Genomic DNA, 27738 nt, shown 5'->3' on the forward strand with positions numbered 1-27738 from the left:
GCAATGAGTGCGAACGAGATGGCAACAGTCAACCTATCGACTTATCGATACATGCTCGGAAATCATGATAACTCTCATAATCTCAAATCGATATCTTATCGATTGCATAAAAAGGTTTTGCTCCGTAATTTCGATTAACCGATAGACTTGCTCCGATAAAATCGATAAAATATAAAGGGAAAATACCAGAAAATACCAGATAGAAAAAAAGAAAAAGTTGTGACTCTCGGTTTTTTTCCCCGTGCGTGTGTGTGTGAGCAAGTGACGAATTACTTTTCATCAAATGGAAAATAATTCATTTTGAACACACGTAGATACATATATATATATATATATATCTCTATATATATATATTTTCGAAGGGCTATTCAAAAACGACAAGAAAAAGAAGTCACACTAAAGTTATTCTATACTTTTTCGAAACTGGCAAGCGGACAAGCAAAAAAAAACATCAACTGAAACAGCACATACAACAACAAAACGGCAACAAATTATACACAAAAAAAACTAAGTAATAGACGGAATAACAATAATATACTTAAACCAAACACACACATCACACAAACATATATTTACTCGTACACACAAACACCATACAACCACTCGCATACAGACTCAACAAAAACAACAATCGAAATGGCGGAAGGCGGCAGTAAACGTATCAACGTGGTTGTAAAAACGCCAAAGGACAAGAAAACTGTGGAAGTTGATGAAGATTCTGGAATAAAAGATGTGAGTAAGACGCGAGTAAAGATATGTGTCGGTGACGACCCTTGTCAATGAGGGGGGTACACCTTGTGACTGCCATGTGAGAGTGACCCGACCGCCTCATTGCACCATAGAAGAAGGGCCACAACATTCACACACAAACACACACACACACACTGGCACACGCACACCCACCTAGAACTTAATTGAAAGTACAGTGCATTAAATTTTATCCGTTGGTAGAAAGAGAGAAAAAAAAAGGGTGGCAAAGTGCAAATGTTAGTATGTGTGAGTGTGTGTGTGAGTGACAACCCAGTTGGAAATTCGCCTATAAAAGTTGTGATAATGTAGCAATATGTTTTTGACCCATATTTTGCTGTCCATAAGAGTCTCAAAATTCAACTTGTGTGCTATTTGCATAAATAGCAACAATTCGTTTGAAACTTGCTTTCTTGCATTTGCTATCTCGCTTTACTAAATCAGGCGTTGTGCCTAAGCTCCAACTGGGTGTTTCCATGGATTAGGGATGATGAAAGTTTAAAATTGAATTAACTTATAAAAATTGTGAAATTGAATGAATTTTGTATATTAAAATGTGTCTCACTGTTTCCCTCTCTAACTCTCTCTCTCTCTCTCTCTCTCTCTTGTAGTTCAAAATTCTTGTTGCCCAAAAATTTGAAGCTGAACCGGAGCAGCTCGTATTGATATTTGCCGGTAAAATAATGAAGGATTCGGATACATTAAAAATGCATAACATTAAGGATAATTTGACAGTGCACTTGGTAATTAAGGCACCCACACGTAATGTGGAGCTACCAGCCCGTGCACCGGCCGATGTGCGCCAGACACCGTTTGGTTTGAATCAATTTGGCGGACTCGCTGGCATGGAGGCACTGGGAGCTGGTTCGAATTCATTTATGGATCTGCAGGCTCGCATGCAGAATGAGTTGCTGAACAATGGCGATATGCTGCGATCTCTGATGGATAATCCTTTGGTGCAGCAGATGATGAATAATCCAGAAACAATGAGACAATTGATCACATCGAATCCTCAAATGCAGGATCTAATGCAAAGAAACCCGGAAATATCGCATATGCTTAACAATCCGGATTTGTTACGTCAGACAATGGAATTGGCTAGAAATCCATCAATGTTGCAAGAATTGATGCGTTCGCATGATCGGGCCATGTCCAATTTGGAATCAGTGCCAGGCGGTTATAGTGCTTTGCAGCGGATCTATCGTGATATACAGGAGCCAATGATGAATGCGGCATCCGAGTCATTTGGTCGCAATCCATTTGCTGGCTTGGTTGAAGGTGGTGGTAGTGGTGCCAATGCCGGCGGTATAAATCCCCAACAGGGCACCGAAAATCGTAATCCCCTGCCCAACCCTTGGGGTGGTGGCGGCGGCGTTGGCACTGCGAATGGTCCCACTACCAATACCAATGGCAGGGGCCGCTCTGATCTGCCTCCAAATAATATACTCAACACACCGGCTATGCGCAGTATGTTACAGCAGATGGCTGATAATCCAGCCCTAATGCAGAATCTTCTTAATGCACCCTACACGCGTTCAATGATGGAGTCCATGTCCCAGGATCCGGATATGGCATCACGTCTACTAGGCAGCAGTCCCTTGCTGGCAAATAATCCAGCCATGCAGGATCAAGTACGCCAAATGATGCCCCAGTTTATGGCCCAAATGCAAAATCCAGAGGTGATGAATATGCTTACCAATCCGGAGGCCATCAATGCTATACTACAAATTCAACAGGGCATGGAACAGCTAAGAAGTGCCGCACCTGGTCTAGTTGGTACATTGGGCATTCCACCACCACCACCCGGCGTGAATAATACACCAGCCGCCGATCCGGCTAGCGGCGATGGCCAAGGCAGTGGCAATGGCAGTGTACTTGGTGGCGGCGGTCTCCTCAATAACTCTAGCAACAGCGTATCCTCGCCATTAAGTGGATCTGCTGTCAATAATAGTGCGAATGCTGGTAGCACGCCCAACCTGGCGCCCGGTGGTGGCCCAAATGCCCAACTCTTTAACGATTTCATGGCTCGCATGCTCAATGGGATGTCTAACAATGCGGATAGCACACAGCCGCCGGAAGTGCGCTATCAATCACAATTGGAACAGCTGGCTGCCATGGGGTTTGCCAATCGAGAGGCCAATCTACAAGGTAAGAGGCAATGCGAACAAAATGAATGTAGCAACAGTTAGGCTTTAGGTGACAAATAGGAAAGAATGATGATTAGCATTAGCTAAGGAAAACCTTTCCCTAGGTTTATTTCTGTTTCCGTTTCCGAATCGTTATCAAATTAAACGAAGAAAACAAAAGAACTTCACCATTTATTATTCAATGAAATAATCGTTCACTTGTTCTTCTCTTTGCAGCTTTGATCGCAACATTTGGCGACATCAATGCGGCAGTGGAGCGTCTCCTGTCGCTTAATCAGTTGTCCCTGAGTTAACATAGTTAAGCCAATTGCAACAATACAAAAAAAAAAAAAAAAAAAAAAAAAAAAAAAACAAGCGAAATGGTCAGGAAAAGCAACAACAGCAACTGAGGGAAATTGATGGGGAAAAAACCAAAACCAGATGGGAAAAGAAAACCTCTTTATATATATATATATACAAACAAAAACACATATGTATATTTATATATATATATATATATATATTTATATAAATCTATAAACTATAAACACGGCCGTTATCCCTAAAAAAAAAAAGAAGGATGGAGGGAGAAGTCGAGAGCCCGACAACCCAAATTAAAATGGAAACGTGGAAAGCAGTGGATCGATGAGAGCAAAATGGAAAAATATGTGGAGAGATGCTGGATCAAATGGTTAATAATATTAATAATAATGAGTTTATGAGATCGGAATCATCATACTATGTCTTAGTAACTTTTGAGAATGGAAAATATCTTAATTTCAACACATCTGAACACTAACACAAACACACACACGCACACCATGGACATTGGCAAGCACATAAATAAAACAAGGAAAAGGACAAAGAAAATAGCTAGATAGATACATAGATAGCATACCAAAAAACAAAAAAACGAAAGCTAAATTCAACGCGAAAGAGACATACCAATGGAAGCAAAATTATAAACAACAAAGTGAAATGAAGAAAAATTTAATTTAAAAAAATGCGTTTCAAACTAACACTTAAACACATGCACACACACACACACTCATCCGTACATCCCATATATATACAAATAGATGTATATATATATATATATGTATTTCACGTTTCCTTTTAATTTTGAATGTGTTCTAATAAATTTCACCATGTCTGTGTGCTCTTGTTTAATTATTATTACTACGATTAATAATATCATCATCACTATTATAACTACTATGATAACTATTATTATTATTTTTTGTTAAAACTTGTGTAATTTTGAAGCTGGTTTCTATCTATGTAAGACAGATCGAAATGGATTTTTGGTTAATGCGCGAAATCAAATAACGCATTCAAAGTGTGGATGTGGAGCAATATATATATATATATATATATGAGTGAATATATATATATATATATATAACTTCTTTTTTTTAATGTATATATATGTATTTATATATACGTACAAATATCAAAAAATCAAACATAAATATTCCATGTGGTGTTAACAAAAAGACGTGAAAAAACAAAAACCTATTTTTAAAAATTCCTTAGTAAAGAAAACGAAAAACACAAACAAAAGTAAAGTTTAATTTTTAGTTAACAATTAAGATGAAAAATATTGTTCAAACTCGCTTTGATGGCGAAGGGGGTAAAGGGCCAGGACAGTAAACAAAATTTCTCCCTCTATATATATATATATATATATTTATATATATCTGTAACATATAGAAACTTTAACAATCTGGTCTGATCTAAAGATCTGAATACAAACGTGAAAGAATAAGAGAATGTTTAGATTGCATGTAAAAGAAAGAGATGGAAATGGAAAAGAGATGGATGGAAGAGGTATTAATTATGTGTGGGATCTATGGAGAAAATGCATTCAAAAATTTAAGCAAAATTTAATGTAAATGAAAAAGTAAACTTACAAAATAAAGATGCTTTGGTTTTAGATTTTGCCTATGCGAAATAAACAATAACTATTTTCTGTTCTTAAAAGCATTTTGAAACCATTTATTTAAAGATGATCTATTGATTGATGTATTAAGAGTTTATGAGGTGAAAACAAACTTTGCTAATCCAAGAGTCCCATTTCAGCTGATAATAGATAAAAAGTTGTTTTCAAATAATATTAAGAAAAATGTAGGAAGTTTTTTGTTAATTTTCTAAAAGAATCAAAGGTAGCTCAAAATCGTGTCTCTGATTAGGGATAAATGTTGCTTAAATCTTGTTGTCGTTTAGTTGGCAAAAAATATTAATTTTATTTTCGTATTATGTGTATAATAAGTGAAGCTTATTATCATTTAATGTTTAGGTTCTAGACCTTTCCAAGCAGGCATTGTGCTTTCCTGTCTTTGGCAATATCAATAAATGGAAACGTTATTTATAAATGGTTTATCGATTAGCCAGTTCCAAGGAATTTCTATAGATTTTAATCCAAATGCAGACCAATAGAAAATGCATAGATACAGGTACTATATTCATTTTTTGTTGGCCCTGCCAATATCTTGTTGGCCATGTGCCTTTGTCGTTTTATTTCTTTTTTCAATGAGTTTACATCTTTCTTTTTTTTATTACAGCAGTGGCTTTTGAGTATACAAATCCTATATCTATAAAGATACACATAATACATCCAGATGAGAAGACATATATACACATACATACATATATATAGCACATAGACACAATAAATGAATACCACATTTTTAATGATTGATTGATTGATGATGAAAATTTCTACAAACTATGTAAAAATAATTGGTCAGAGCTCCTCAAAGAAGGCCACACGCGCCTTGGTCGAACCCGATTTGAGCTTTTTGAGTGTAGAGTATTTATTCTCGCCTGCCTTTATTTGCGCCTCACTGAGTATATCGAGATTACTCTGATTTTCTTCAATTTTATGCGGTGCGATTTCTGAGCGTAATGTCTGCAATTGATTTTGCACTTGATTCTTTGTCTTACGTAAATATTCCAAATGATTGCTTTCCATTTCATTTGTTATTTGTTCCATTTCATTGCCAGTTAAAATGAATTCCTTGGGCTCAAAGTCATCGGAAATACCACTGGAATTGTCACCCATTACGAGATGATAGTGTGAGGAATGTGTGATGGTTAAATCAGCACCGCCAACTGTGACCATATCATTGGTGGAGCTACTCGTAGTTAACGATGGGGTACTTATCGCTGCAATACTGGACGCATTATTCACCGCATTCGATACTGTTGAGGCCGTTAGCAGGCTATCGGTGGAGGATTTACGGCCGCTATTTAAGAAATTAAGCAATCGGGCGGTGGCCTCACGTTCAGCCATTTTGGCACAAATCAATTCCTTCTTCAGCTTCTCCGTTTCCGCTTCACGTTTATCATTCTCCACCGTTAGCTGATGTACATAGAAATCAGCATCTCTGATCTTCTTCTCCAGGTCATGCTTCTCTCGTTCAATTTTCATTTGCCGTTCACGCAAACGATCCATTTCGGTTTTAAAATGATTCGCCTTGCACTCTGTTAACTGCATTTGTTCTTCATTAACGCGACTTTTCTCAAAATATAGTTCCTTGGTCTCTTCAGAACGGCGCTAGAAATAGAAAACAGTAAAATGAACATAACTAAATAAGAAAGCAATGTGAGTTAATAGATAAACAAAATATTTCCTATATCAATAGGCTCACAGGACATCTATTCCATTTAAGAATCTAAGTAAGTTTTTCTGATGAATTTGTGATTTTTCTATATATACATCTGTTCTGACATTCACATAACTCAAGAGACAAATAGCATGCCTTCTTAAATTGTATATTATCGTATAGAAACCTACTAGTGCATCCGATGCCATACGCATCTCATCTTGCAGATGTTCCAATCGCTTCTCCAGCTCATAGCGTTCATGCTCGGCCTTCTCACGCAGCTTCTTTTCACGTATGAATTTCTTGCGTTCAATTTGTCGACGCTGTTTCTCCTCCTTGGCCTGAGCCTTCATCTGTTGGATTTCCATGGTGTCCGGTTTGCGACGTCGCATATAAAGATCATGATTTCCCTTACAAAGATCCAGTATCTAATAGTTTGAACAAATCAAAAATGAAATCAATCGAATTCATTATAAATCTATAAAAATATTCTTACCATTTTATTAATATGCAAGTCCTGTGAGTAGAATATAAAATTGGATACTTTGGCATCCACTAGGCGTATCGTGAATTTTTTATCATCGAAACTAACATGTCGTATCTCATTCCATTGGAACGTTGTCTTTGGCGTTAGCTTGTCCCGTTCATCGTAGATATTCAGTCCAACGGCAGTAACTCCCAGCCATAATTTGGTTTTATTCTTATTCTATAACGAAATGAACAACATATGTTAAATACTCTAATTTAGAACTCGACGGGGCTATCATCACTTACAGTAATAGGAAAATAATTGACTCCATACATATCCAGATCTTGGGCAATTTTTAAATACTCCATTTCCACCTCATCCCGAGTCATGGGCTCATGGTCCATATACCTGGAAATATAAATAAAGGAAGTGACACATATTTTGAATGATGCTATTGGACTTCTTCTCTCACCATGTCTTGATACGTTCCTCCCACATTTCTGGAGTCATTTGATACTGATCTGTAACACCTTTGGGCAGTAGCTCACCGCCAGCTAACATGCCATCCTTGTAGCTCTCATAGTCATAGGGACCATATTGAACATGCACCGCATAGGAGGCCAGCAGGACTGATGCCTCTGGCCGGCAATAGATATCCATGGAGAGAATACTTTGTTTCACTTGCAGAAAGAACAAATGTTGGGTTATCTCCTGGATGAGTTCCTCACTGACATTCTCCGGAAAGTATTTGGCATAGAAACTAAAGATATAGAAATTGTTGTTGGCATGCAATTCGATTCGCTGATCTTTGACCTTTTTATCCATTTTCAACCATGAAACATTGCTGCGTGTGTCCACATATTGGAGACCAAAATACCAGGATTCACGTAAACCAATTGTGCGACAGACCAGATCGAATAGGTCCTGACCAGATGCTCGTGGTTCGAGATCAAATTCTAGCTCCGAATCAAAAGTGCTTACCCGGACGGGCAAGGAACGGTTCTTTTTTGAGCTAAAGGGGCTCATTGTGTGATGTATATAAGTATATATATATATATATATTAGTATGTATATATAGATATGCCAAAGATGTTTTATTTATATATAAATATATATATATGGGTGTTGAGTATATGATGATTATGATGTGTGCTTCTCTCTTGCTGTTTACTTTTTGTTATTGTTGCTGCACCATGCAATAGCTAATGTTATTCCCGCAGTGCTTTGTCGTTGTGCCAATTCCACCCTTCACACATTTCCACACGCACATATTTGCAAGTTGGTATATTTATTGTAATAACTTAAGAAAAGATTGGAATAAAGAAATTCCAATTCTTTTTCCTTTTAATCGAAGATCGATACATCGATATATGATTGGGTGTATTAGGGATGGTTGCGGCACAGTTAATCGAAAAGTCGTGAATAACGTGAGTTTTCCATTCATTGCGTTTCTTTTCTTATGTGTATGTAATTTTTAAATGTATTCTGAAGATTAGAGTATAATTTATTGTCAATGGTAGTTTAAAAGAAAGGTATTAAAAAATTGCTTTTAAATTATTAATACCAATTTGAATTGCCTATTGTGCAAGAGGTATTAAAAATGTATAAACAAGTCAAATTAATGAGGATCTACAATACCAGCCAGAACTTTTCACTAATTATATGCTTTGGACAAAAAAATATTATTTATAGTGACTAACGTACCGTAATTACGTTTGGTCATCACTAATTTCATTTCCGATACGTACGGAAATTCTTATTGGACATATATCGATGTTTAGGTGACAAATTTGCCGCGAACTGTGAAGATTTTAAATAATCAGCTTAGTTGCCGCTTTGGTATGCAGTTACAGCCGCTTTAGCATAAACGAACATTAATTTACCGAACATAATTAACTTGTTTAAAATTGCACAAAATCAAGGAGGCATGAAGAACAATAGCCATCGCATCAATAGAAACTAACATAAGAAATGCCCAAAAGGTAAGCCATCCGCCTCAGACTCCGAATTGGACATGAAGCTTGACTTTGCAGTGATTAACAACTCTACAAATATTTAGCTTTATAAATATTAATGTGTGTGCTGATGTTGCTAATGATTTAAGGATTTGGTACGTCTACAATTTGCGCAGTGAAATCGCTTTGCCCAGACTAAAGACGAAACTAACGTGCCAAGTCCAATAAAACAAAAAACCAAAAAAAAAAGACGCATCCACAAACAAATTAATTAGAGCGAAGCTGGGTCTTCGCCAGTCTTCAGTCTCAGTTGGCTGGCAACCAAGCAAAGCGACAAAGACTTGATAGGTGCATCTGCATCGTCGTCCGGCTAGCAATTAAATATGCAATGCACTCAAGTTATGCACCTTTCCTTTGCCCATGCACCGTTAACAATAAAACAAAACCAAAAAAATAAATTTCAAAAAAAAAAAAAATATGAAATAATTTAAAATCCCGCGCGAAAGTTAACAGAGAATGTTAAATCCATAATGGCAGCTGTTAACTCTCCTTCGGGATAGTGATAATCAACCCCATCACCCCCCAAAAAAAAGGCTAAATAAAATTGTTTAAGCAGCCTTAGAAAAAGAAATCAATCTCTGAATCAAATCTTTCGAAATCAGTGTTTCTTGTGTATATGTTTTTTGTATAATTATAATTGTTTCACCTTGCGTTGATATTTGCATCTGTTGGATAATAAGACTACAAAGAAATAGTAAGCTTTTATAAGACATACTCATAAATTTGTATATTAATTTAGAACAAGCATATTATGTGAATCACCATTCTGGTATAAGGTAAAATATCACGTTTAGTTAAATTTTTTGTAGTACGTGCACTTTGTAATTCGACTATTTTTTTCGTTATTTTCAATTGGCTTTTTTTAACACCAAAAAGAAACCGCTGAACTGTTCAACACTGCTTAGGCCGTCGAGTACAAAAAGCATGAAGTTGCTGTCAGCGGGTTTCATTCCAATTCGAGTGCGAGTCGTGAGCGGTTCTTTCTTTTCCCAATTCAAAAAGATTTAAAAAGAAATCAACTAAAAGATATATATTGTTTATATAGATAAAGCTGAAGCTCAAGAGTTTAACCAATTCAAAAGTATTGTGCGCGCATGCGTTTTTGTGTTTGCTAAAAAAAGAAGCATTTTAAATCCTTTTTTTGTTTGTTGTCGCACTCCAATCAAAGAAACAAAAGAAATAGCGGCTGCAAAAGCAAAGCGAAACCGAAACGAGAAATTTCCTGTGATTGTTTATAATAATTAATCATCAGCACATATAATATTATTATTTTTTTTACTTGATTTTTCTGTGGTGTGTAGAAAAAGTGAAGAAGAAGAGAATACATCAAAATTCCAATTGGAAGTGAAGGGTGTAACGTAGACGCACGCACACAAAGAGACGCACAGAGAAACACCGGCAAAAGCAAAAGGCAAAAAAAGCAGAGTGCAAAACAGGATAAAAAACCCAAAAAAAAAATAATAATAATTAACTAAAGCAATACAAAAACATTTTTCCAAGCGGTAATTAGCAAAAACAACAGCAGCAGCAACATCTAAAGGAGGAGTCAACAAAGAAAGTAAGTTTGGAATTCCTTGCCCAAAGATGGCTAAGAAAAATACAAAAAAAAAAAACCAACGGTTTATGCTCTCTCCCTCTGTCATCTGTGTGTTTGTGTGTGTGTGTGTTTGTTACACTCTCAGTGGCTGCTGCTCCATTTGCAGGTGTAACCCATGTCTTGGTCATAAAATCTATGGCAGTTGCTCTGAGAGGCTTCATCTTTTTTTCTTTTTCATGCTACCCATTAAATAAAAGGGTATATTATTGCCGTACAATATCATGTGGTGGACATACTGCTATTTTGAGGTGCCACGCCTGGTTAAAATATGTGGAAAATTGTTAGAATTTTGTAGTTGGTGCTAATAAGTCAGTTCTTGCGTATCCTTAATTACCTCTTTAGGACAGGGTATGTCAAGGTCGGACAATTGTTTTAAATATAAAGCATTGATTTTTCTTCTTTTTTTTAAATTATTATTGTTGTTGTTTTTTTGTTTTTGCGCTTGGCTTCGCTTTGAGCTTTAACTTGCTCTGGTGGCCATTGTTTCTATCTCTCTCTTGTCTTCTACTCCTAGTGTGTTTCGTCTTGTTGGCTTTTCCAACCGGCTTTTGGCTAATTGCCTTGACATTGGCATTCAATGCAAGAGAGAAAGAGCGGGAGAGAGAGACGGAGCGAAGCGTAAGTCTTGTGAGCGCCATAGAGAGCCATAACATGAGTGAGAGGGTCGTTAGGTGCGTGGGGAGGAGGCGAAAGAGGAGTGACTTGTTTCAATCATTCAAGTTGTAAAAGCAGCAGAAGAAGCAGAGAAAAGGAGTTTGCAAGAAAGATGATGAAACTATAAACAGACATATTGACCAGAGAGATCCGCTCTCCTCTAACTGTAACTCTCTATATATTTATCATTTTTCCAATTTGATAAGCCGTCCTTATTTCTCTCTCTCTCTCTCTGTCTCTCCTGTTGATTAACAGTTTTAGTTTAACTACCTTTGATCCTGCGAATTTTCCTTTGTTCCTTTGTGTGTGTGTGTGTGTGTGTATCTGTTATTTTCTACAGGATGCGCGCAGGGCGTTTGCTTTATGGGTTGGACTACGCCCCCCATTTTGCCTTCATCTCCATCTCTTGATTCATCCCTCCCCCTATACACCCACCACATTCTGCAGATGCCATTGGCAATTTATGGAAGTCTCCGCACCACACCGCACAGTGGTTCAAAAGACTGCAAAAACAATTATTTTTTTAATTGCCTCTCAACGACCAAAATTGCTAAATTTCAAATGTAAGCACTGGTTTATCCTTGAATTCCTCCCAAGAAGGATATTTCAACTATTCAGAATGACCAGTTTCATCCATCTCCAAAATCCACCACTGAGTTTAAATTGTTTCAAATTGTTGTTAATGGTTTTTTTCTCTTTTATTTGTGAAATATGTTTCAAATGGGACAAGTACACAGACAAATATTGTTATAGGATAAAAGGACTCTCTTTGCCTGCGTTCGGGTTGCCATTAGAGTTTCTACTTCATTTTGCACACCCAGCTCACCACACCACACCACACCCAAAATGCATCCCCCTCTGACCACCGAATGTTCCTGTCTCTGGGCCGTGCCTATGTTAACCGGCAAAATGGGCAAATCAATAATTTTCAATAAGGATTTGCGACCGGCGACTGCCGACAGGCGGCGTGGCACGCATTCAGGTTGATGTTGGTCGGGCGGGCGGCAACAATTAGTATGCCAGGAGCGAAATGCATACATAAATCCCTCCAATGTCTGACTATATATATGTACATATGTATGTGCATACATCTATACATTTGTCTGAGTCTCTCTTTCTCTCTCTCTGAGTCACGTTTTGTTGTGTGCGTCGAAGCAATCGAATGCTTCCGTTGTGAGCCGGAAATCAGGTACTCATTCCACCTACTCCTGTCTCCACCCCGTCAGTTCTACCTTCTTCTTCTATCTACCTATGTCTTTAAATTCTTCTCATAACGACAACAATAACAACAACAACTGTGCGCAAAATTTGCTTGCGGGCTGAAGCCATTGTCGCGCCACAAGACAAAACAAAGGGTAGATATGTACATACATACATATATACATAGAATATACATACATACATATGTGTGTATATAAGTAAATACATAAAGATTGTATGTGCCACCCTCTCATACTCAATAATATTCCCGAAAAATCCATCATCAACTGCTTTAACTGCAGCTGTTGTCGTCGTCGTCGTCTAAGTACATATCTTTCTGTTGATTGTCCTTGAACAAAACGCATTTTACGCACTCCATAGGAGATCTCTCTGGGGGTTTGTTGTGGATGAATCTATTTATATAAACCCATATCTTGCACAGATACTTTAGTCTCTCGTCTAGTAAGGCAATTCCTTTCCATTTTTCCAAGAAAATAAATAATATATTGCATTATTTCGCAGAGCTAAATTCAAAGTAAACCTTGTTTAAAGGCAGGTGCCGATGATTTTTGTTTAAAACTTTTGTAATTATTTATTTTATAATATGTATCTAAAGTCTCTATTAGACAAGGGTTGATTCAAATATTTATAAATACCTAACTTCGATATCTCAAAAAGAACAAAACATTCTTTGAACTGTTTATGTATTTTCCGAGTCGGAGTTCTTTGGAATAGCAAAAGAAATTCCATGATCTTATTCAGATTCAGATACATACATATATGTACATATGCTTAATGGGTTCAAAAACGTCTTCTTGCAGCGATCTCTGCCCGGAAAACCTTTAATTATCTATATACATAACACTTAGTCTCCAGTTCAAGTATGTACATATGTAGGTTTATCTATGATTTAGTTTCTTTCCTTGGTCATTTGAGAAGTGTCTTGATCTGAGTCGGGGCTGTCACTCTCTATCTAAATGTATTTTAACTACCCTTCCCAAACATATGGGCATTGTGAGTCACATCACGAATGACAATGGGCGATTGTCCACCAGGAGATGGAGGAGCAGTAGCTTAGCATTTGTAATTCCTTTTTGGCAAGGTTTTCGCTTTTAACTACTTGAGCTGCGCCTGCTGCTGTAGTGGGTGATTCATGTGACATTTCCTGCTATAGACCAACTCATTTTGTATGCAATATACAGAGTATATATAATACAAATGTATATGTATGTACATATATCAAAAATAACTTTATCAGCAGGCATATCAACAATTTCCAACATTGGTTTAGTCGTTACAATAATAAGAATAATTGATATGATTATAATAATAATGAAAAAGGAAGCAAAATGAAAAGAAAAGAGTTCAATGCACTTGATCAGAAAGAGAGAGAGAGAGAGAGAGAAAGAGAAAGAATCTGACCAGCAGCAGTATTAACATTTCCGTTGGCGATAAACAAAACATTGAAAAGGAAGATGAAGAAGTAGGAGGAGGAGAACAAAAATAATAAAATAATGTAAAACCCAAAAGAAGAAATCTCATTCACTTCACTCACTCACTACTTTGGGTAGCGCGATATCTGTTCTGTGCCCCCCGCCCCTTTCCCCCCAACAAGAGGTCTTGGCTCTTTGATTTATGCGGTGGCTTTAAGTGGCCTTTGTCGTCTTCGATCCAGCTCCTCGGGGTTGATCACTCGACGGGACGAGTAGGTGTTGTCGCGTTGTCTCTCACTGCAAATTCATTTTGTTCAATCTGGTGTATTTTTGTTTTTTGTTTGTCGTTTGGTTTTGGTTTTTTTCGGAGTCAATGGCGCATGCCACACACAAGTGTGTGCAACTTTGGCAGCAGATAAACTTGTTCCATCCGAGATGCCAATGATACTTTTGGGTGAATGGGGCTCCTCTAGGAGGCACTTAGCCGCCAACCAACTGGTTCATCTGGTTGTCAAGTGAGACATAAATGCAATAGACCTGACTACTATTTGGCCTGGAACGTATCGAATGAATGCCTCTGGCTGTGGCATATTCAATAGCAAAGATGCGCACAGATGATTTGATTTGAGAGTGACAGAGATACAACTAGAGCGATACGAATTTTAAAGCGAATGGAATTTATTGAAAAATAAAGAAAGCATTTCGCCCATTTACTGCTTTAGATTGTTCCCCCAAAACAAATGGGAATAATTTGACCCCAAAGCAATTGGTATCAATTCAGTTCTATACAGTGGAATTGAATTCTGGTCCAAAATCTACAAGGAAGTCAATTTCAGTATAGAACATCAGTTGGTCTAGGAATGAATTCCATAGTATTACAATTGTTCCTGACTAGTTTTAGTGGCAAATTATGGTTTTTTTTTTAAGAATCCACCAATTGATGGAATTTATTGTCATCGATGCCCATAATTTTAGTTGCCTTCTCTAGGTATTAATATAAATAACTGAACCGAAACAAATGCAATTTATAATGGCTTTCCATGAATAATCCCACTGGTTTAACCAAGCACCAACCCACCGATCTCCATCTTCAACTCCTTCAATCGAATTGCCGCTAAAAAAGCAAAATGAATAAAAGCCTTAAGCTTTTTTCTACACCAACTATGCAATTTGCAGTAAAAGGAATGCACCAATGGAATGGATGGCAGGGAGAGAATTGTGGTGGGTAACACGTTGACGTAGATCCTCACAATATTTATGCTCGGCTCTCATTGTTATATTATTATGTATTGAAAATGTGAACAAATTATTATTAATAATAAATGTAAGCCATACCAAGACGCGAGACTAGGTCTTGACTCTGCCTCTGACTTGAACGTTTTTCCATGACTTTCCCGCGTTTTGCGCTATGGTCAGGAAGAGAAGGAGGAGGAGCAGGAGGTATGGGTGCTCTTGGCATTGGCTTTGTTGTGGCTGTCTGCGGTCCATATAATTGGCGCATAAATCATTTTACCTGGCTTGTGGCCCCCAAAGAGCAGCGGTAATTTTTAGTGCCACAACACAACACACACACACATACACACAATTTAACTGTTGTTGTGGCACAAAGATACATTTGTATCTTATATTTTTATCTATATACTCTCATTTATGTACGTTCAATAAACCAAAGCCAAAGTTAATTGTTGTTACCCCCATCGATCCCCATCGCTCCCCATCGCTCGGTCGGTCCATCTTAATCCAAACGAAAATAAATAAAACCCGAAACCGTTTTCTGTGTGTTGTCTGTGGCTTTCATTGATTTCTCTATTTGAAATCATTTCATTTCATTTTTATATTGAATTTTGATTGTCATATGTAACGTAACGTATCTCAGTATCATCATCGTTCATTCGATCAGTCTCAATTTCGTTTCGTTTCATCGAAAATTTCGTCGTTTCAATTTTTGGTTAACTGTAAATTGCATCAATCGATGGGAGAGAGAAAAAAAGAGCTTGCGGCAATCTTGTTGCTTTTTTTTTTTTTTTGGCGTTTCTTCATTAACATTACAAAAGCGGTGGGTTGGAGCTGCGCTGCGGTGCCACTGCGCTGTTCTAACGGTTTTTGGCAAACTTTTTATGACCTACCAATCTCGCGATACTTCTCCCTCTCTCTCTTTCTTATCTTCACATTTGAAACTTTTACTTTTTTGTATCAAATTTTTGGTCTCGTAATAATTGTGTTTATACAGGCGCAAGTATTGCACTTGTTTCACATTTGTTGTGTGTATTGTTTGTCTGTGGTTTTGTTTAGGCTTTCTAAAAAATCTCCATTGATGACAGATTGATTGCAAGTCGTTAATATCAATCTAAGTAGTTGTTTGTCTTTGTTTTGTTGTAATTATAAAACAATTGGAAAGGTGGTCGCTATTTTAAACCAAGTTGTGTGTGACAAATGATCGCCAGTTAAGTTAAACACGTTTGCGCGAGGTTGATAATTGAGTTGTGTGGTTGGCTTTTATTTTTTAGCGGTTTTTTTCTCTCTTGTTCCTCTCTTCGGTTGTCGGCGGCGGTGGCGGTCATGGTTTTGATGTCGCTGATCTTGTGGGGCTTCCAATAGAGGGAGACATACATACATATGTACATATGTATGGCTGACTGATTGATTTGCCAGGAATTCTAAGACTTCAATTTGTTTCAGTTTGAAATGCTTCAATGATGATTTCAAAAATGTTATTTAATATGTTCACCCTGCAACATCAACACGAAATGCCTGAAATCATTGGAAATTTGAGTTATTTAAGCCTTCCTAGTTTAAAATTCGATCAACTATGTTTAATCAAATCCATTCCTATGCCTTGGGATTGTAGGGTATTTCAAAATTCGCCTTGTTTTTAACTATTAGCAATATTCAATTAGCTCTTGAAAACCGGCAAGAAAAAAAAATCGTACCAACATAAATAACAGGCGCGCGCCACAAAGCCTATAATCATGGCCAATAAAAACGACTACAACAACTTGTCGCCCACGAAAATGCACTTTTGCATTTCATACTTGAAGAGTAACCATTCATCTGATTTGCCCCCAAACATCATGCACCGTGCCCCGTGCCCCGTGGCCCATGCCCCCATTGCCACTACGATGCAGCGAGAAAAAAAACCATAAAATAAAAAATGAAGAGAAAATGCAGGCGACTTAAACACGAAACCAACACAATGCAATGCAACGCTTGGAAGCGCGTTGATGCGTCAGCCACAAGAAACAGCAGTTAAAAGCAGATGAAGAAAGCAATAGCAGAATATGATGATGATGATAAAACTACAGACGAAAAGGGGGAAGAAGTTGGCCAGTCAGTCAGCCAGCCAGCCAGTGGCAAAAGTTAGAGCTACCTAACTAACTAACTAACTAACTGCCTGCCTGCTTATGTCTTGTTAGTGTCTGTGTAGATTAATACCCTATATTTGAGTCATAATGACTATTCTAGGCAATTAGTTTCTGTTTGCCTTTAAAACAGGAGTGCGCCTCTAATACCAGTTGTCGATGAGTGTCCCCAACTGAAAGGTATGGTCTTAAAACTTCATATGCGAACTTCCATATGATAATTAAATAAACATTGAACACATTTCCTCTTAACATTATTCGACAGTTTCATGTTTCCGTCTGAAATATTGTATTGAAAATGATTCAATTAACTAAGAAACAAATTTTGTGTTGTAGATCCTTTGCATTTATTATTAGAACATCTTGTGGATCTCTCATATTTATGATTTCTTCAAACTAGGCCAAGTAACTAGAACTTTACGTCATGTTATAGACCTCTATGTTATATTTTAGATTTCAATAACATATTGTTGATTTCTGAGATCGTACAGATCATATTTGCCTTCCTTTTACTCGGCCCCTGTTATTTCCGGCATCGGTACTTTATCAGACTCAATTCATACACAAAGTAATTATCTTTTAGGCTTTCTTCTGTAGCCTAATTCTTGGAGACTTTTAAGAATTGTGTACTGGGATGTTCGAAAATACAGGGCATTTGAGTGGTCGTTGCAGTATGTTGAAAGATTTTTTTCATTTTTAGAGCGCTGGTTCGCTCTGTTGCTCTCAATTTAGCTGCATTACAGTAAGATATACCGTATGGCTGCAACATTGTGGATACATTTGTCTCTACTCACATGCACACACACATACCCATACACACACAATCAAAGAAATATGCATGGACATGGCTGTAGTCGTTAGCGATTATAAAAATTATAGCACCAATACACACACACACACACACACACACACACATAGGCAACAATAGTTAATTTATTTGGCTAGAGAGCAAAAAGTATTAAGAGTTAGGAGATGGCAAGTGAAAGAGGAGAAAGAAATGAAATAGAAGACCAAACATTTGATCAATATATGTATTCTAATTGGCTAACATAACAAAGGCAAAGAAGAAGCAGAGCTGCAGAAAATGAGATTTTTTTTTGCAGCTGTTGGCATTGTTTGAATGCGTTTATCAGTTATTATACCGTTATCATTAACAAGCTAGCAGAAGCGTCAGCAGCAGCAGCCGGCACCGCACACGCATGAGAGCGAAACACACGCAATTGTTGTTGTTGTTGTTGCTGCTGCTGCTGCTGATGATGATGATGACGCTGGCAACATTTGGTGAAAGGTGTGTGCGCACGCTCTACCCCCCTCCTCTCTCTCTCTCTCCTCTCTCTTTCACAATCTCCTCTCTTTAGTAACTAACTGCTAGTTACTCCTCTGGGTAGAATAGAGCAGGCCGATAAAGCAGCGCGATTCCATCATATTTTACATTTTCGTAATTTGCTAAAAGCTCCTCACACACTTTTATCCCCCCCGCTCCACCTACCCCACCCCAAGTCTTTCTGTTCTATCTACATACATATGTACATATGTATGTGTGTGTGCGTGCAATTTCATTTAATTAGATTGCGTTTAATAATGCCAAGCAGACCCACACACACACACACACACGGAGTTGGAGACACACATTATACAGCAAAAACAAAAAGTACAAGAAGCAATGATCAATATCAAATAGTGTAATTTAATTGATTTTGCCAAAAGAGCAAACAGAACGCAAAACTTAATGAACAAAAAAGTCAACGAGAGTGTAAGAGAGAGGGAGACAAACTACCATTCTAATATTGATACATGTTTTGGATACCTCACAGCCTCTCCCTCTCTCACAACGCATAGACATATTTTCGTTCTAATTAGCTAATATCACTGGAGAGCACAATAAATCCAATTTGCAATGTTTGCAAACGGCCATAAACAACAAATTGATCATTTGAGAGTCATTGCAGATCAATCGAGTTGGAATTGCCATCAATGCAAATGTAAAACCTCCTTGAATAATTCCAATTGAATACGGAATAGCGGAAAAAAGTTTAAATTTCTCTCATTTCTTTTCGTTATGCTAATTGGAATTCCTTTTTTTCTCTCGAAATAATAGAATTCTGACCTGACCTAACGTGATTTGTCAAATCATAGTTCAATCGATTGAGGTGAGGTCTCTTTATTTGTGGAATCGAATCGAATTGTGATAATGATGGCAAATCTCAATCCACTTAGCCAGCTTCTTGTGCAGTTATTAATGTCTGTTAATTTATATATGTATGTACAAGTATTCTTTATGTATAGTAAATGTTCCGCTTGGTGGATATTCCTTGCCACACCATTTGCAGTAATTGGCTCTGTTCGCTACTGTTGCAACAATAATGCTGATGATGATGATGATGTTGCAGCTACAACGGTGTTCAACTGTTTGTGTGTTGCCTTTCTTTCATTTGTTCATTCTACTATTTTCTAATTGCTTGACGATGATGTCTTCTCTGCTCCAAGGCGACTCCATCTCGCAAGTTTTGTACAAATGTTTGAGTCGTCTTCACTTCTTCTTGATGGTTGTTGGCATGCATAATTAATTACAATGTGAAAATCGCCTTTTTTGAATGCCAGCAATTAATTTTCCATTGAACTTTTCACTTTGCATTTCGGTATCTGTTGTAATTTTGTTGGCCTATCGAATTGCATTTAAACAGATTTAACAAGAAAATATGTTGACTGCTTTTGCAGTTGCTGCAACTGCTGCTGTCATTGCAAATACACAGAGAGGCAGTGCAATGACTTGTTGAATTGGTAAATGCACTGAGAGAAAGGACAAACAATTGAGTATTCCATAAAAAGATTTTGAGTTAGGCAAGCAAAAGTAAACATCAATTTCGATTCGTAATAATTTGGCCTGTTCCGAAATCCGAGATAAGCTTGACCATTTGACTTTTTTTCTGCAAATAGAAAACAGCAAAACATCTAATTGGTATCCTTTTCTCTCAGTGTTTATTGCGGTTGTATTGAGTGTTTGACCATTTGTCTTAGTTTTCCTCTTGTTTCTGTGTGTTTCTTTCATTTTCATTTATGTCGCGTTTTCAGTTTTCATTTGCATTTGGCGCCTGTTGATGATGTTTATCAGCCATCTGCGATTTGCCATTTTATATATGTATGTATGTATATGTATATATGTTTTTCATTTCATTTCTGTTGCTTTCTGGCCAACGCCCAAAACCAGCACCCGGCCGAGCTCCAGCCCCAACCCCATCCTCAAACCGACCGACCAACGCCTAGAAAATGAAAGCAAAACACAAAATAAAGGAGCAGTCCCCGGAGTCCGACTCGATTCTGTTTGCCTTTTTTGAAATGCAAAAAAAAAAAAAAGAAGCAAACTTTTTAGCCGCACTTTTCAACTTGGTCACGTCTCTTCGCACTTCTTTTCTTTGCCCCAACAACTCGTTTCTCGTTAGGGTCCCATTGTTGACATGTTGTTGACTCATCCTTCTACAGTGGCGGTATAAGTATCTGTCCAGTAATCCATTTCTCCATCTGCATTAGCAGTAGCGATTCACAAGCTCTGATTAGCCCAACACACACACACACACACACACACACACACACATGCGTGTGTTAAAACCGCGTCACGCTAATGCCTCTAAGAGTTTTTAATTTCCATTTGCCTGATTTCAAATCGGGATAAATATAATAAAAACAAAAAGATATAAACCAAGTAAGATAAGGATACAAACTTCTATGATGATCTCATTTCTTTTTGTGGGTGTTGTTCCTGATTAGAAATGAGTTCATTCCTGAATCTAATCATTCAATTCTTAGTCCATTTCGAGAATACTTAAGACATCCTTTTGCCACTAACTCTTGCAATCAGAAGTTGAACTTAAGAGTTCGATCGATTAGATCGTTTAATTGTGCTGTAAATGCTCTTTATATATATATTTGTGAAACTGATCAATCAATTCTCAACATATTTTGGCACCATTCTTCATTTGAAATCATTGCAAATATTGATTTATTCTTAGAGGATCTTCTTAACGATCAGATAGATCGATTACTTCCTAGTCAATGACTTATTGCCTTGAAGCAAGTAAAAGATTTGACTTACATTCCTGAACCTGATCAATAAATTCTTGCCCTCAGTGATCTTTCCTAATCAGAGTATAAGAGGAGCCAAGTCAATGTCTTTGAGAGACATTTATCGAATTATCGATAGTCTTTAGTGATAAGCAAGGAAGCTGTTGACATTGTTGAAGTCTCTCTGGAGTCGTGGGGTGTGTGTGTATGGTTTTTTGTTTTTTTGTGGTTGTTGTCTGGCCTGGGGAAGACATGTGTCGCCACATGTAATGCAAAAATGTTTATCTACGTTTCCTGCCTGCCTTGCTGGCTTGCCTGCTCGGCTGGCTGGCTGGCTGGCTGCCTGCCTGGTTGACTGAGATAGACGGGGCAACATGGTTGACATTGAATTGAACGGCATGGCGACGGGGGGCTGGTTCTGCAGCTGAATCCCGGGGCCACTTCAGCATGAATATAAATGGTTGAATTGCAACAGTTGCTGCAGAGGCAGACAGACAGACAGACTGAGAGAGACATAAATCTCGCATGCACACACACTTTTCAGTTAAACATATGGTTGAGACATGGACATAGATCGTTTACTTCCCCATTGCCATTGCCCCTGTCATCAATCAAATGAATAATTAAACACATAATCAATGTCTCATCTATCTCTTTCTTTCCTTCTTTGTTTCTTTATTTTCCGCAGATTAGTTTAGTTTATTTGGGAATTAGTTATTAAAAAACAGCCGCCACCATTGCGCCTATAAGCACCACCATGAACGGCCAAGGCTGTGAGTTAAATCACAGCAATGGTGACATTATATCACAGAATCAACAGAAGGGCTGGTGGACCATTGGTCTGATCAATGGCCAGCATAAGTACATGACTGCGGAGACTTTCGGTTTCAAGTTGAATGCAAATGGCGCCAGTTTGAAGAAGAAACAATTGTGGACTCTCGAGCCATCCAATACCGGTGAAAGTGAGTATAAACACCATATCATATTTGTTATAATTTTCTAAGTTAAAGTAAGTCCAAGAGTTTGGAAGAATAGAAAAGAGTTTGCCATCTAGAGTTCTCTCTTTTCTAGGATCATCAGTTAAGGGCTAATCAAAATTGCAGCTTTTTTGAACAGAATTTCCACCATAAACTAGCCCAGGAGTATTTTCTTCAATAACATTTTAACTCAAACACTAGCTTGAAGTTGTTTGATTTGTTTTTCTTCAGTTGAGAATTGTAAATGCACAGCAGATATAAAATATGCCCTCTGGGACTTCTTCCTAAACCAGTTGGGAATTACAATTGCAAATAACGCAAATTCTTGCATAGCATTCGACTCGAGTAGCAGATAAGCGCAGAACCAACTGGCAGAATTCGATTTGAGATTTCTCTAAATGAAATTTAATATATTTTTTTAAACATTCCTATCATGAATGAATCATTATTAGGAGTTGATATATTTATGTAGCAAATAGTTTAGAGTTTAGTCATAGTAAACTTATGAGTCTTTGAAAATATCTAACTAAGAAAAACGAAAATGTTTGGGTTTCTAACGGCAACCGTTTTGTTTTCTTATTTTGAATTTACTTTTCATCTAGAGAGAGAGAGACAGAGAAAGATACTTAGATAGACAGTTAGACGGATACCCAATCATCATGTTCGTTTTATCTAATGTTCCCACCAAAGGGAGGGGGGCTACAAGCACAACCAAATTGATAATTTAAGCATTGAAAATGATTTCATTTCATTTGTGGTGTGATTTTGTTCGTCTGCTTTATCGTTAGTATGGCAGAAAAAAGAGTATTATTCGCACCATCTATTATTAGCAGCAGAAAGTAAGGTAGATTTAAAACAACGTGGACTTTCTTCCATAGTTTTTTGTTGTAATAATGATGATGATGAAGATCACCAAGAGAAGCCTCACAAGAGACTCCCCTTCCTAAATATGTATATATACATTAATCATGCTTTGGGGCGTGGAGTTTGCGCAGTTGAAGTGAAGTGCATTTTGTGTGCTTCACTCTAATTTGACGTCGAAAACAAAGCGCTTCACGAATTTGGCATCATTTATCATCGACCCGACGACCGACCAACTGGCAACAAAATGCCATTGAGACCATTTCGACCATTTCGATCATTTCGGAATTGGTTTCAACTTGCAACAGCAGCTCAGAGCTCAGAGCGACTGCGGCAGAGGCAATTACAATTAAAACTGGCTACCAACTTGTTTTTCTGTTGCATTTGACTCCTTTTTGCTTTTTTTTTTTAGTGTGTTCGGTTTGTTTGTTTTGTTGTAATTTCTTCTACCGGCCATTGACAGGCATACATTTTTTTTTCTCTTAGATTTGTTGTGGCTATTAAAATAGTTAAGCCAAATTGAATTTTTACTAATTTCGTTTTACAGTCAAAGAAGAAAAGAAAAGCCAAACTAAATTGCTTAATAGATAAATGATAGTTAGGAGAAGATGCATTCATACATATGTACATATGTACATGTTGAGTATGTATAAAGAAAGCGGAGCAAACATATTATTAGGATCGCATCCAAGCGAAACGGCATTATCGAATAAATCAAATGAAAACTATTTTAAAAGCAAAGTAAAATCCATCATCAAATTCTTATCAAAGAAATGATTGTAACCAAGGGTTTCCCTTTAATTTGAATACCTTTTCTGATAGACGAACATTAAATTCTTTGAAAATTCTTACAAACTCTTCAATTTGCGACTCTGTAACTTTGCCAAATTTCAACCAATTTTCGTAAGTGATATCTCATTTTAATGCTTTTAAACTCGAAATTCTAATTCAAATGTTTTTTACACTGATTATCAAGTTATTTCCTCAAGCCAGACAATTAATGCCAAATAGAAGCAAACTATTCCAATAAACCTAAATTTCACCAAGCTCTAATTAGGTCAATTTTTGGAGTATTTCAAAAATTCATGTCTTTATTTTCAAGTTAGATTAATGTCTTTCAATCTGCATTCAAATCTCGAAAACAACATTTTTTGCCAAATTTCGTAAAAAATCATGATGTATACATCATGATATTTTTCAAAAAATCGATGTAAAATTAATTTTTTCAAATATCAAAATGTTTAATGCCATTTTAAAATATGTTAAATTGCAATTTAAACGAGATATTAATCATTGAAATCGGTTAGAAATCGACGTAGATACAGCCTGAGGAACTTTGATGGAATCACTAGAAATGATTTCCAATTTAGCGAATATTTTACAATATTTTGATTTTGATTTATGCAAATAAAAGTAATCCAATTGCATTGAGAAATAATAAACTAATCGCTAAAAACATTTATTTTTTATTGCTAGGTATTATCTATTTACGATCTCATCTGAACAAGTACCTATCGGTCGATCAGTTTGGCAATGTGCTATGCGAGAGCGAGGAACGGGATGCGGGCAGTCGCTTTCAGATAAGCATCAGTGAGGATGGCAGCGGTCGGTGGGCACTAAAGAACGAGTCACGTGGCTATTTTCTGGGCGGAACGCCCGACAAACTTGTCTGCACGGCCAAAACGCCAGGAGCTAGTGAATTTTGGACTGTCCATTTGGCTGCCAGGCCTCAGGTGAATTTACGTTCAATTGGCCGCAAGAGATTTGCCCATCTATCCGAATCGCAGGATGAGATTCATGTGGATGCCAATATACCATGGGGTGAGGATACGCTATTTACTCTTGAATTTCGAGCGGATGAGGGTGGACGCTATGCCCTGCATACATGCAACAACAAGTGAGTAAAGACACACACACACACATACATACATATGTATTTCGTTACATTCAATCCTTTTTCTCTGGACAGATATCTAAATGCTAATGGCAAGTTGCAAGTGGTATGCAATGATGATTGTCTCTTTAGTGCCGAATATCATGGCGGGCATTTGGCTCTGCGTGATCGTCAGGGTCAATATCTATCGCCGATTGGATCAAAGGCTGTGCTCAAGTCACGCTCATCGACAGTCACACGGGATGAGCTCTTCTCGCTGGAGGATTCACTGCCTCAGGCCTCGTTCATTGCCGGCCTGAATTTGCGTTATGTGAGCGTTAAACAGGGCGTCGATGTTACCGCCAATCAGGATGAGGTTGCCGAAAATGAGACATTCCAATTGGAGTACGATTGGTCGGCGCATCGTTGGGCCTTGCGTACCACACAGGATCGCTATTGGTGTCTGTCGTCCGGCGGTGGCATTCAGGCAACTGGCAATAGACGCTGTGCCGACGCTCTATTCGAATTAATCTGGCACGGTGACGGTTCCCTCTCATTCCGTGCCAATAATGGTAAATTTTTGGCCACCAAAAGATCCGGTCATCTGTTTGCCACCTCCGAGTCAATTGAGGATATAACCAAGTTTTATTTCTACTTGATTAATCGGTGAGTAATTGGTTAATCTCGTTTAATAAACGTATATTTTATATACTCTCTTTTTCAATCTCTATATCTCCCGTTTTGCTTAGACCCATTCTGGTGCTGAAATGTGAACAAGGATTTGTTGGCTATCGTACGCCTGGAAATTTGAAATTGGAATGCAATAAGGCCACCTACGAGTCCATTCTAGTGGAGCGGGCCCAAAAGGGTATGGTCCATCTAAAGGCGCATAGTGGCAAATATTGGCGTATTGAGGGTGAAAGTATTTCGGTTGATGCTGATATGCCCAGCGATGGATTCTTCTTGGAGTTGCGTGAACCAACTAGGATTTGTATAAGGTAAGAGCTGCTTTCCCATTTCCCAATTTCCAGGTTGTAAATACATATATTTATTTGTTTCTTCGTTGTTTTCTTACATCAGATCCCAACAAGGCAAATATTTGGGTGCCACTAAAAACGGAGCATTCAAATTGCTGGACGATGGCACTGATTCGGCCACACAGTGGGAATTTTAAAGAGGATAACAAACAAAACTCACATTACGCACACACTCACTCACAACACACACACACACACACACACACACACAGACAGACAGACAGACATCAACATATTGGCACCAACAAAGTCAACAAGAAATACATCCAAGAATCAGAAAATTAATTAAATTCTCTGACAACAAATTCCAACCACTAAGCTGAAAGTCGCACAACAACAACAACAACAAACAGCAAAAATTTAAACAAACAATTTCATCCTAAAAATGCAAAAGAAAGCAAAAAAAAAAAAAAAAAAAAACTTAAGAATAAAACATTTATCGAGAGAAAAATGAAATGCATACATATTAAATATATATATATATACATATATATGTATACAGGAATACATCTATATGTATATATAAATATAACAAATAGCGATATTTGAAGAGATTTTTTAAAAGATAACCTATTTAGCTTTTTATACGTTTTTACACAACAAAAAAGAAAACTATTTTAGCCTAGAGATCAGAAGAGAAATTTTTTTTGCTTTTGCATCGCGCGAGTCCTTCCTCTTTTTTAAATACTTTTAAAACACATAGAAAAAAAAAAAACACAAAAAAGACAAGAAAAACGATAAAAGACATCGGTTTACAACAGTTATTTCATGCCACTTGCAACACACCCACACACACACACACACGTCATACAATTAATATACATATATATCTTTCTATATGTATATTTGATAAATAATGCTTCTTGATCAAGGGCCGCAAAACTTAAACAAAAAAAATTAAAAGAAGTTTAAAAACAAAAACAAATAATGAAAAATCAACAAATATTCCTATAAATTTATTTATATATATATATACAAATATATACATATTGATATGAACAATTACACCCTTACACACCCACACACACACAAGAATTTTCATTATGCAAAAGAAATAAAACAGAAAAAAAAACATAAAAGAACGTTTGTAGTCCTTAAGTAAAACCCAATTCAAATTTGCAATATTCTCTCTATACATATTTATGCCCAATCGTTTTTTTTTTCGTATTGTCAAAGAAGTATATATATATATATATATATATGTACATATATGTATGTCTATAACTGGATATATGTACATATATATGTATATAAATATATATACATATAACACTTACATACATATTGTAATAATTTTTGTTATTTATTTTACTATATATACATACCTTTTTTGCACTTTGAAGAAGCAGAAAACTCAACTTAAAAACTTAGTCGCTAAAAATCTGAAATGGAAATTTATGTATGATACATATGAAATATACATATATACATATTATTATATGCATACCCCTTATATTGCATTATATTTATGAAGGCAATTTGAAACGTAAGTATAAGGTGGACTTAACTGCTGCCTACTATCCATTTAAGATTATAGTATAGATATCAGAATGACTGGTTCCTTACTAAGGAACGTATTCCAAACGACATAATAAAAGGCAAGAGATCTTTTCCATTGACTCTAATCCATCGTTTTGAGAGTTGTTTCAACAAGTATTGACAAATTTTTAATTAAAAACAAGTTTCCACATCGATTCGATTCCACAATCGATCGAAAACAGAG

General features: G+C 37.0%; 3 protein-coding genes across 4 annotated transcripts; 2 read left to right on the plus strand and 1 right to left on the minus strand.

The window, feature by feature from the left end:
- The first annotated feature begins 219 nt into the window (after window positions 1-219).
- Window positions 220-4049, plus strand: Ubqn (ubiquilin). The gene is made up of 3 exons (XM_068303719.1): window positions 220-732; window positions 1359-2895; window positions 3111-4049. Exons 1-3 carry the CDS (start codon window positions 637-639, stop codon window positions 3185-3187), a joined length of 1710 nt encoding a protein of 569 aa, XP_068159820.1. The 5' UTR covers window positions 220-636; the 3' UTR covers window positions 3188-4049.
- A 1281-nt stretch (window positions 4050-5330) lies between these two features.
- Window positions 5331-8302, minus strand: Mer (ezrin/radixin/moesin family protein merlin). The gene is made up of 5 exons (XM_068303718.1): window positions 7423-8302; window positions 7256-7358; window positions 6978-7187; window positions 6673-6909; window positions 5331-6432 (listed from the first exon to the last, which is right to left on the minus strand). Exons 1-5 carry the CDS (start codon window positions 7974-7976, stop codon window positions 5620-5622), a joined length of 1917 nt encoding a protein of 638 aa, XP_068159819.1. The 5' UTR covers window positions 7977-8302; the 3' UTR covers window positions 5331-5619.
- Window positions 8303-9892: 1590 nt separating this feature from the next.
- Window positions 9893-27459, plus strand: sn (fascin domain-containing protein singed). Of its 2 annotated transcripts, none has more exons than XM_068303219.1 (7): window positions 9893-10046; window positions 10267-10523; window positions 21956-22229; window positions 24582-25002; window positions 25075-25644; window positions 25728-25976; window positions 26059-27459. In XM_068303219.1, the coding sequence occupies exons 3-7, from the start codon at window positions 22025-22027 to the stop codon at window positions 26150-26152; spliced, it is 1539 nt and encodes a 512-aa protein (XP_068159320.1). In that variant the 5' UTR covers window positions 9893-10046; window positions 10267-10523; window positions 21956-22024; the 3' UTR covers window positions 26153-27459. The 2 variants fall into 2 exon arrangements, with proteins under 2 accessions (XP_068159320.1, XP_068159321.1); XM_068303220.1 differs by having other exon boundaries at window positions 9921-10051.
- The last annotated feature ends 279 nt before the right edge of the window (window positions 27460-27738 follow it).

This window comes from Drosophila tropicalis, unplaced genomic scaffold (genome assembly GCF_018151085.1).
Source record: "Drosophila tropicalis isolate 14030-0801.00 unplaced genomic scaffold, ASM1815108v1 contig_158, whole genome shotgun sequence".
NCBI lineage: Eukaryota > Metazoa > Arthropoda > Insecta > Diptera > Drosophilidae > Drosophila > Drosophila tropicalis.

Bases quoted from the DNA above. Each gene is read 5' to 3' on its own strand.
- Ubqn (XM_068303719.1), top strand. From the start codon at position 637: ATGGCGGAAGGCGGCAGTAAACGTATCAACGTGGTTGTAAAAACGCCA. The intron at 733-1,358 runs GTGAGTAAGACG...TCTCTCTTGTAG, and splicing joins AAGATTCTGGAATAAAAGAT to TTCAAAATTCTTGTTGCCCA. The intron at 2,896-3,110 runs GTAAGAGGCAAT...TTCTCTTTGCAG, and splicing joins TCGAGAGGCCAATCTACAAG to CTTTGATCGCAACATTTGGC.
- Mer (XM_068303718.1), bottom strand. From the start codon at position 7,976: ATGAGCCCCTTTAGCTCAAAAAAGAACCGTTCCTTGCCCGTCCGGGTA. The intron at 7,359-7,422 runs GTGAGAGAAGAA...TTATATTTCCAG, and splicing joins GAGGAACGTATCAAGACATG to GTATATGGACCATGAGCCCA. The intron at 7,188-7,255 runs GTAAGTGATGAT...ATTTCGTTATAG, and splicing joins TCAATTATTTTCCTATTACT to AATAAGAATAAAACCAAATT.
- sn (XM_068303219.1), top strand. From the start codon at position 22,025: ATGAACGGCCAAGGCTGTGAGTTAAATCACAGCAATGGTGACATTATA. The intron at 22,230-24,581 runs GTGAGTATAAAC...TTTTATTGCTAG, and splicing joins GCCATCCAATACCGGTGAAA to GTATTATCTATTTACGATCT. The intron at 25,003-25,074 runs GTGAGTAAAGAC...TTCTCTGGACAG, and splicing joins CTGCATACATGCAACAACAA to ATATCTAAATGCTAATGGCA.